General features: G+C 44.1%; 1 protein-coding gene across 1 annotated transcript; it reads left to right on the plus strand.

Moving 5' to 3' along the window:
* Nucleotides 1-239: 239 nt before the first annotated feature.
* Nucleotides 240-6,217, plus strand: LOC128260762 (protein disconnected). Its single transcript, XM_052993995.1, has 2 exons — nucleotides 240-650; nucleotides 3,513-6,217. Exon 2 carries the CDS (start codon nucleotides 3,565-3,567, stop codon nucleotides 5,326-5,328), a length of 1,764 nt encoding a protein of 587 aa, XP_052849955.1. The 5' UTR covers nucleotides 240-650; nucleotides 3,513-3,564; the 3' UTR covers nucleotides 5,329-6,217.
* The last annotated feature ends 4,910 nt before the right edge of the window (nucleotides 6,218-11,127 follow it).

An 11,127-nucleotide genomic window follows, 5' to 3' on the forward strand; every position in this document is an offset into this window, starting at 1 on the left:
AGCGCGCTCTCTCACACTCTCCAGGTGTGCGCGAGCGAGACGGAAGGCGAGCGACAGAGAGAGCCAAGTGTCACCCACCCCGCGTGCGTGCGTGTGTGTGAGCTGCGAGCGTCCGTGTGTCTGTGTGTCTGTGTGTCGCCGCATTTGTCGCTCGCTCTGCCGGCGTCGCTGCCGCGCCGCAGTCGCCGCACAATTTCGTGGCTGGAACGACAAATCGACAATCAGTGTCACCCACGACATTCGAAGAAGTGGATCTCTCTCCGCATCCGCATCTCCGCACTCGCCTCGCATCGCATCGCATCCGCATCGCATCCGCATATCCGCGTCCACTTCTCTCTGCCGCGCGTGTGTGTGTTTGTGTGTTAGTGCGTCGCTCGAAGTGAACGACCAACTTTTTTAATATCGAGCAAAATGCACCGAAAATAAATGCACGGCAGCAAAACGAAAACCAAAACGAAAACGAAATCAAATACAATACAACGCAACGCAACGCAACGCAATCAGTGAAACAAAGCACCGACTATCAGCGAATTTCAAAAACTCTCCTTAATGGCAGACCTGTGACAAAGTGAGGAGCCAACCGAAACGCCCAGCAAACCAAAACACAATTACAACTCAACATCCAAAACTAACTGCTGATTTAGCAAAAGGTATGTATCGATGCTGAAACGTTGATTTGCCGTCGGCAAATCTATTGCGTTTATGCTTTTAAGTATAGGAAAAAACTGAATCTAATTCCAACATCAAGTGGACAGCAGAACCAATTGAAAGTGATTTTTATTAGCAGCGCTCTTTGTTCACACAACTCAAAACAACATCTTTGGACTTCCACAGTGCAGTTCAAAAAACTAAGTTTGTAGCATTTGTGGAAATTGAACGAATGTCAATGTCTGTTGATCCAATGTTGGTCTTGTCCTGTCTTGTCTTCTATTTTCTGCGGTGGACCGCACAAATTATACGATCAAATGTCGGCTCTTCGGGGAAACGCCAAATGTCAAAGTTGTAATTAAGATTTTTGTCTCTGGCTTTCGAGCTCTGTTTTTCGCTGGACCATCGTGCCATCGGCATTGTCATCTGCGGACCTCCGCCCCCCTGCCCCCGAGCTGCTGCTTATTATAATGTACTACTATTAACAGCAACTACAACAGCAATTATAGCCGCCGGATTGCTCACATCTCGGCATCTCGGCATCTCGGCATCTTCCATCTTCCAGCTCACAACTCACAGCTTCCATCGCCCATCGCCCATCGCTTAACTCTCTGAATTCTTCGGTCTTGTCTTGTCTTTGGGGACTTTCAACATTTTGCTGCCACTGCCGATAATCAAAAAAACGTTTCGTCCGAGCCATCAAAACTTGTGATTGGTTTTTCCCCTGCCCCCTTGCCCCCTGCCCCCTTGCCCCAAACCCCTTTCTCCCTCGGTGGCTTAAGACATTTTAAGCGTTTGACAAAAATAATTACCCATCTACATGCATACTCACCTCGATCTGTCCAGGGAATGCACTGCGAGAAAACCAGCCACCTTAATTGAAGTCTGAATGGGAAGTCAGTTGAAATGCCATTCTAATCCAGGATTCTTTCCACTTGAAGAGTATGCGTTTGGATGGTTATTTACGTTTATTATTTACGCTATCAGAACTGAGTGACATAAAATTTGAAAATTTGTTCCACTGGTGATGATTCGAAACTGCCTTAAATTGCGTAATTCTAGTTCCCAAGATCTTTGTGAAAGCGCTCTGCTCCGTGTTATAGTATATATAGTATAGTATATTGTAGATGGGATATTGCAACACTACAATCTCGGACCATATATAGCGATGGTAGAGACCGAAGATTCTATCGCCAGCATTTGTGTTTGGGACAAATTCCCCCCAAGTTCGAGCCACTTTGCGAGTGTCAACAGGGAACCTGTCCGTCTCGAGTACTCGACAATTGAGTTTTTCGCCGTGTACATACACTCGTTTTAATGCTATTGTTGTCATCGTTACTAATGAGCCCCATAAAAGCGACCATCTCCTGTCTTTCTGCATCTGTGTCTGTGTCTCTGTGTCTGAGTGTGTGGCTGTGTGTTGGCTGGCATTGGGCAAGCTGGTGTGTTGGAGTTTTGAGATCGAATCCAGATAGCCAGCCACGACATCGTCATCCGCAACTCTCATCGTGTCCCCGGCTTGTGACGCCCCTGGAATCGGTTATACGTCGACTGCGACTGCGACTTCGACTGCGACTGCGACTGCTCACAATTACGGTAGCGAACGGAGCCCACAATAAAAAGCTAGTCTCTGGCGGCTCCGGCGATGCTGATCGGATCCAAAGTCCGACACTGATCGCCGCATGTTGTCGTCGCCGTCGACGTTGTCAGAGGCGATTTTAATGGCCAGAAGAACCGAAAAAGCTGTAAAAGATTTCGCTCAAGTAAATGAAGCACTGTGCACTTACACGGCCACTGTGCCTGTGTGCGAGTACAGTGGGCACTCAACGGCGGACTGCGGTAGCTCAAACCACTCGTATATCGTGTCAAGTTGGGGAAGGTAATATATTCGTAAGTTGAATGCAATAGTCCGATAAATAGTGGAAATAATCGGGATTTGTGTAACCCATATATATTCAATATTATTCCACTCATTGAAAGCAAACCAACAGTGTATTTTGTTGGTGCAACTCATGTTAAACATTTATGCAATTGGTTGATAAACACTTTGTGTGTATATTACATTAGCGTTCGTAGGTTGAGTTTTGTAATGCATCATTGGATGATTTTAGGGACGTTCTACTGTATCTGCTGACATGAAAGATTCGCCGACATCGTTGTCACCGATATATGACCGGCCATGTACCTCTGTGTGTGTCTGGGCCACAACACAATCTGGCTAAGCTCCTTGGGGGCTTTCACCTGGAAACTGGGTAATTCACCTGGGGTTTTGCTCTGGAGCGCTTTTCCATCGCTGATGTTGAGTCTAGCGATGTTGTCATATGCATATGCACATTCTCCCCAGTTATTCGCACAGCAAATCAAGTCGACAATCCTTTTTCGATTCGAAATGGACAGCGCTGAAGATGTCGCTGGTGTTGGATCATGGTTGGGAATTGGTTCTCGTGGCGGTGGCAACTTGTTCGCCTTTCGGCAATGACAAAGTAATCGTCGTAATCCACTGATTAATTGCGCCCCCGAACAAACTTTCTCCCCCGAGTCGTTTGACCGTATTGACTTTTCCCACTCTAATTGCGCATCAAATGTGGATGCCCATGACCAGCTCCCCAGTTCCCCAGTTCCTAGTCAATGTCCACATTTTGCCCTGCTGACTTTGGGCGATAAGGTTGCGGATTCCGAATAGTTGCGCAATCTGGTTTGCCCAGCAACTTGGCAACTTGGCAGCTCAGCAGCTCAGAAGCTCAGCCACCCTGGCATTTAGCAATAGTTTTCGACTTTCGATTGCGACTGACCGACTCAGTGACTTCCTGATTGACAGCCGCTGATTGACACTTCTAACGATACGCTTCTGTTCTGTTTTGCAGCACCGCCACCACCGAGTCACCACAGAGCCACCACAGAGCCACCACAGACGACATGGAGCACATAATGAACCCGTTCATGTCACCGGCTTATCTGCTGGGCCATGGCCCACATCCCCACCAGCATGTGCACTCCCACGGGCCGGGGCCACTCCCCCAGCCCCAGCCCCATGCCGCCGCCTCTCCGGCCAGCTCGCCCGGCGGATCCAGTGGCTCCGGATCGGGATCGGGATCGGGATCCGGATCGGCATCAGGCTCCGGATCCTCGTCGAAGCCGCGGCGCTGGGGCTCGCCGCCCATCAACCTGGCCGGGCAGTTCATCAACCCGGCGACGGGCAAGAAGCGGGTGCAGTGCTCCATCTGCTTCAAGACCTTCTGCGACAAGGGCGCCCTCAAGATCCACTTCTCGGCGGTGCACCTGCGCGAGATGCACAAGTGCACGGTGGAGGGCTGCAACATGGTGTTCAGCTCGCGACGCTCGAGGAACCGCCACAGCGCCAATCCGAATCCCAAGCTCCACTCGCCGCACATCCGGCGCAAGATCTCGCCCCACGACGGGCGGACGGCCCAGCAGTTCCCGGTCTTCTCGCCGAGCACAGCCGCCGCGGCGGCCGCCGTCGCCGGACGCCTCCCGGTGGCCTTTCCCGGCCTGTTGCCCCCGCCGCCGCCGCACCACGGCCACGCCCACGCTCACGCCCACCACCCGTACGTCATGTTCGGCGGACAGGCGGGCCTGCACGGACTGGGCCTGCTGCCCAGCTGCCAGGATGCCGACCCGGAGGCGGACCACGAGCCGGACGCCGATACCGAGGACGAGGCGGACTTTGTGTACGTGGACATGCAGGCCAACAGCTCCAGTCCGGCGGCCTCCAGCGAGGACCACGAGGACCAGGAGGAGCAGGAGGAGCAGGAGGAGCAGGAGGAGCTGCACCAGGAGCAGGACGAGGAGATGCACTGCAGCCTGAGCCTGGCCAGCAGCAGCAGCAGCAGCACCGCCGCCGAGGAGGAGCGGGCCGACCAGCCGCTCGACTTTAGCCTGCACAAGCGCCGCAAGTCGGAGCAGGAGCAGGAGCAGGATCGCGAGGCCGTTCAAAAAGATCACCAAGAGCGGGAGCAGGAGTCGGACAAGGAGCAGGAGGACAAGGAGGACAAGGAGGACAAGGAGCTGGAGCGCGAGAAGCGCTCGCCCACCGACGCCTTCTCCATGGACCAGCTGCTGGGCAAGCGGAGGCGTCACAACAGCAGCACCACCAGCACCACCAGCTCCGCCTGCTCATCCGCCACCGCCACCAACGCCAACGCCTCCACCAGCACCAGTCCCAGTCACCCCGTCATCCTGCCTCCAACGAGCATCAAGATGGAGCTGGACCTGGAGGGCGACTACCTGGCCAACCGGCGTCCAGTGCTGCCCCTGCCCGTGCTGGACCTCGAGGAGCGGCACCACTTGCGCCTGCTCCAAACCCAGATGTTCGCCGCCGCAGCGGCCGCCGCCGCTGCCCAGCCACCGCTTGGTTCGGGATCGGGATCGCCTTCAGCGTCGCCCGTGGACTTGGCCAAGGATTCGCCACCCATGTGGAGCCTTCTGTCCGAGATGTACCGCTCAATGCTGCTCAAGTCGCAGCAGCAGCAGCATCAGCAGCAGCACCTCCACCACCAGGCGCAGCCGCACCACCCGGAGCAGCTGCTCCACCTGACCCACCACCACGCGGAGCAGCACCACCTGGCCCACCACCACCACCTGGGCCATGGCCACCAGCACCACCAGCAGTCGCCGCAGCAGCAGTCGCCGGCGGCCACGAACGCGCCGATTTCCGTCTAGGCTCGCAAAGATACTCTAGATGATTTCCTTAGTCAAATTTGTTTTTCTTTTTTTTTTTAATCGTATTTTAAGGATACGTTTGGGGAGGCTGCTGACGGGCAGGTACGGGGTCGTGCTAAAGCTGGACCATTAAATGGCTGGCACTCCTCCTCAGGCACGCCCCTGCCCCCGCGAACCCCCGCCCCCCTCCCCCTCCTGTAAACTGGAATTGCTCCAAAACTAAGCTTTTTCTGCTCGTACGTGTGTTATATGGATTTTTTTTCTTATGTATAATGTTTAATGTATAATGTATAATGTATAATGTATTGTGTATGCCGTAGTGCGACATCTGAGTGTATAGTATTCAATCCGTTCCTCGGTGTGTGAGTGTGTGTGTGTGTGGATGCCTGGGGGGTGTGTGTGTGCGAGTGTGAATGTGAATGTGAATGGGATCCTGGATGGGATCCGCAAAGTCTATCATCTGAAAAGCGGGCTGGGCAGTGCAGAAGTGAGAAGTGGGAAGTGAGAAGCGAGAATCGCGAATCGCGAATCGGGGAACGATCTGCCCCTCGATCGGTGTACAACGAAGTATTGATATTTATAAAGAAATATATTATGAATACATATATTAAATAGTTTTAAGACAATTTTTTTCGTAGCCATTAATAAACTATGTATTGTATAACTGGATGTACTAACGGCAAGCAACTTCTATATTGAAACATATCCCTTGTGTTAAAGAGTCCCCAGTCCCCAGTCCCCAGTCCCCATCCCCGAGTCCATAGGTGAACGAAATGTTATTGCTCCCACAAGCGAAAATTCCTCCCGACGATTATGTACTGTATTTCAACAATATTTTAAGTTTTATTTACAATAAACAAAGGCAAAATTGAAGAAACGTGAAATCAAAGATGCTTTTTTGTTGGTGCTCTGGGCGGATACGTATTTTTTCAGGTTTTAGTGGATTACGGGCAAAAGAAATAAAGAAAGTAAAACGACTCCCAACTGTATCAGGACATGTTTTTCTAAATGCTGTATGGAAGGCTCAAGTTTAAGGCAACTATTCCTAATTTCAACGCAATTCTGTCCTAAAATTAAGGCAATTTAGTTTTCTGAGTGTAGATACATCATGTGCAAATAGTATTATTAGTAGAATTATACATATTTTCGGCAAATGCAGAATAGTTGTATTGCATATAAATAAAAACAACATTTTTAAATTGATTACACCCGATATTTAATTAATTTGTTAATTAAGTTTTAGTTTAAATCAAAGCTATAAACTTTTTGAATTATAAAAAACTGCATTAATAATATACCTTAGAAGCAGACTTTACTAGTCTCATTAACAATTGTATTGTATTGTAAATTGTATTCAATGTCTCCTATTTAATCTGAATTTTTACAAAACTTATCCAGTTTATTTATTTAACATTAAATATTAATATTCATATTAGTATTAAGTACCCAAGGTTATAGATAATATGGCTTACTATTGCACACCTTCATTGTTATACTCTATTCCTGTCATTAATAACATTACAAGTATGTATGTACATGAACATTTACACTCGTGTGATTCCCACGGTGGTCGATTCGATTGCTATTGGTTCAAATTCTCGATGTCTTCTATAGTAGGCAACATCTAATGTATTAGACTCAGACTGTCTATACTGGACACATTCGGTAATGTTGCAGACCATTTGAGTGTCTTTAGGGTATTTAACTAATTTGAATTTTCAGATAGGGCAAAAACATAGAAATCATTCATATTGAGAACAAATTTAGGGGTTGCAGCCCTCAAGTTTTTCTCTCCTACATGTCTTCAATGGGGCGGTCCAAATGTGATGAAAATTGTTTGGTTTCTTTTTCACACGCTTATATAATGCAATGCGAACTGGCACATTTAAGACAAAACAGCAGATTGGGTTGAAATAAATGCGTTTTAATGTCTGAACAGGGGCCCCAAAGTGTATAACTCAAACGTGCTGTAAAAAAATGTATTCTAAACATCCCGCAACGCCTAAAACATGAATGACAGTTTTTTGGTTTTCGGATATATTTACGGCACACCAATGATCAATACTGAACGAAGAGAGTAAGGTTTTTTTTGGACCACCCTCATGTGCAATGTACATGTTTGTCTAAACGGACCTAGATTCGAATGTGTATCATATGGGTCCGATGAGATCTATAATAGGAAACGCCCTCGAAAGTGTCTCTCCCTCCCGCTTGCGCACATTGGTATCCACTCTGGGAAAGGCGTGACATGCGGCAAAAATTGTTTTCGGCCCCGCGACCAAACCATACTATACTGTACCATACATACCGCACTTCACCATACTATACTATACTATGCTATACTATGCTATAGTATACTCCTCCCATACTCCCCCCGTTGACCTCCGTGATGAATGACCAACTATTGGTCGCAGTGGCAACCACATCGTCATCATCATTATGGATAGGCATTTGAGGCCACTTATGGACGGATTACACACCCAGATACACACACTCGAAAACACACTCTGAGATACAGATACAGTTACAGATATAGATACAGACAGAGAAACAGATACAGACACAGATACAGATACAGATACAGATTCAAATACAGATACAGATACAGATACAGATACAGATTCAGATACAGATAGAGATTCAGATACAGATACATATACAGATACATTTAGAGAGACGTATAAGTGGACAAAAAGAAAGGCCCTAAGTAGACGGGAGTAGCGACCGAACCTCGCATTCTCGTACGCCGCTCGCACATATTTACGATTCTACAAGACACGCAACGATATTAACACCGCGCTCTTCGCTTCTCTTTATTCAATCACATCGGACACGGCGTTCTTTAAAGAGACTAATTATACCCGGTAAAATAATATATTCCATTTGTGCAGAGCCAGTAGCCCATCAAGTATACATATATGTTCTCGAACAACCGAACAGATTAGCGGACAATAAGATAGACTTATTTTTTAAGCTTTGCCCGGACTGTTATATAGTTTGAGAGATACTGATCTATAATATAAATCCAAATCGTTAGCCGTTTTTTTTTTATTTTAATAAATTTATTGCCCGCTATTGCCTACCTACATATTTTCAATATAAGGCAACAATTAAGACACAAAGGGCTTAGATCATAATGACCGGTAAATGGTGTGTTATATTTGCGCAAAGCTAGTTGTATATATGTTAGATCTACGCATAAGATAAGCTCGTCTTTCAAGGTAAACCCAGGCTCCAAATCTTACAATTGTCTAGCTGCTTCATTTGCCCTTTTATTTCTTATTTACAAATTTAATTTAATTTAATTTACTCAACCCGCAACTAGCGGATGTATATTTTCAATATAAGACTGCAGTTAGGACTCAAGGAGTCTACGTCTTCAATCACTAGACTTCTTTAGTTCTCGAAATTTCAAAGTTTTAACGGATCGACTTGGCTGATGATCCTGATCGAGACCATGCTTTATATGCTTCATAGGTACGGAGGCGTTTAAGGTAGAAGTGAGCTTCAACTTCTATTTCGTTTTTATCTTTTTGCATATATCTTCGTACACAACATAACATTATTTTGACAAATATGCAAAATTTATTTTATTTGCATTTATTTATTAACAATTAATTTTATATTTATTTATTGTCAGTATATAAAAGAAATGGCGTTTCCGCGATTTTTTAAATATGAAAAATACACACCCTACAGCCAGAGAAAAATCATGGTAAATCCAAATATTTTCACTTTGAATTAAATATTTTCGACGCTGACTTACCCCCGAGGGGTGTTGTGTATTTATAACTTTTTATAAATAGGCTAAATTAACAAAAATAAATAGTATTAAACAATTATTAATAACATATATAGTTGGTTTTACCGACCTTTCCAAAGTGTATTAATTGAAAAAAACAACATTTTTCAACATCCTGACCTCGAACCGGCTAACAATTAATATAATTATTAATAACATTAATTTTTTAATAATAATACAAAAAGTAATTTTAAAAACAACAATAAAAATATTGCAACATTTTCGAAAATTAATCCACAAGGGATGTCTATATATTGAAACATATTCCTTGTGTTGATGAGGCTCTTGCCCCAAATCCATCAAAAAACTTGAAAGATCGTAGATGAACGAAATGTTATTGCTTCCATAAACGACAGATACTCCCGATTGTATACTGTTTTGCAACAACATTTTAAGTTTTTATTAACAATAAACAAAGGCAAAATTGAAGAAACATGAAATCAAAGATGGTTTTTTATTGGTGCCCCGGGCGAATACATATTTCAGGTTTCGGTGGCTTATGTGCAAACGAAATAAAACAGAAACTTTATGTGTAAAAAGTATGAGCCATTGGTATTAAAAATTAGGTAAAATGTCCACATTCTATTATATAAATAAAAAAAAACCGTTTTTAAGTACTTGGCTTCATTAAAGTGTTTTTTAATGGGTTACGCCCAAAAGAAAGATAGAAACTATTTTAATTTAAAAATACTGCATAAATACTGCCTTAGGAGCAGATGTTTATACCCTTGCAGAGGGTATTATAATTTAAGTCAAAAGATTTGCTCAGCATCACTAGGAGAGTCGATCTAGCCATGTCTGTCCCTCCGTCCGTTCGTTTCTTCGCAAACTTGTCTCTTAGTTTCAAGGCAATCTGCATAAAACTTTCCCAAAAGTTGTCTTTCTATTGCAGGTAGTATATAAGTCGGAACGAGCTGGACCGGACGCCTATAGCATATTGCTCCCATAGCATTAGGGAACAAAATTAAAAAGAATTATTACTTTTCTATTTGTTGTTTTGGTTCTTCGATATTTAGTAATGGTTTGTTATTTTGGAATTACGGTTTAAATCAAACGACTATATCATAAAGCTCCCATAGGAGCAATCAAAATATTAAAAAAATTGAACAAAAAATTGTAACTTATTTGGTTTTTAATTTTTGTTGTAATTCCTTTGGATGTAGGAATGGTTTAATAACTCAGAATTACGCTTTCACAAAGCTGTCATAAAAACGATCGAATAATTGAAGTAAAAATCATCATAGCTTCAATGGTTGTTAATAGGTACTCATAGAATTCGAATCTTAGATGTTTAGTTTTTGCAGTAGCTGCAAAAGTGTATAAACTTCGGCTTGCCGAAGTTTGCTTTCTTTCTTGTTTCACTTAATTTAATAACTACTAGTGCCTAATAAGTAATAGACACACGCTAGATATTATATAAATAAGACTACTACAGATAAAAAATAGTGAAAAAAATTAACATCGTAAAATGATATTTTAAAAAAACCTGAGGTCCCACATAAAGTTTTCTTGTTTAAATTTAGTTTAAGCTAAATTTAGTTTAAGCTAAACAACAGCTCTGGGCCACGTAATAGTTCAATTTTATAAAGCCTTAAAAAGGTCCTAAAAGTCTAATATATTTGAGACATTGTCCTCGATTTCGTTAAAACTGGGACGTAATGAAATGTTTTCGGTTTCGGATTAGTAATCGGCAGTTCAAATCCCTTCAGAATCACTAGCTTTTAATCTTTGTAATTTATTTTGTCGACCAGCATAGCGTAACCTACACTAAATTATGTTTTAAAAGGATTCTGTTAGGTAAATCAAAACGAGTTTTCGTTACCTTTTTCGCAATTTGGGAGGACAGTTTTGGAACTTCCAAGGAAAGCGTGCATAAATTAGAAGGGAAGTTAACATTACCAAAATCGTATGTAATAAAAAACCAGAAAGAACGCTACATTCAAGTGCCCCGACTATTAGATAGCCGTTACTCAGCCAACAAACTTTAACGTAAGTAT

Source organism: Drosophila gunungcola (assembly GCF_025200985.1).
Source record: "Drosophila gunungcola strain Sukarami chromosome X unlocalized genomic scaffold, Dgunungcola_SK_2 000038F, whole genome shotgun sequence".
In the NCBI taxonomy this organism is placed as follows: domain Eukaryota; kingdom Metazoa; phylum Arthropoda; class Insecta; order Diptera; family Drosophilidae; genus Drosophila; species Drosophila gunungcola.

Excerpts from the sequence above, each read along its gene's own strand:
- LOC128260762 (XM_052993995.1), top strand. The coding sequence starts at position 3,565 with ATGGAGCACATAATGAACCCGTTCATGTCACCGGCTTATCTGCTGGGC.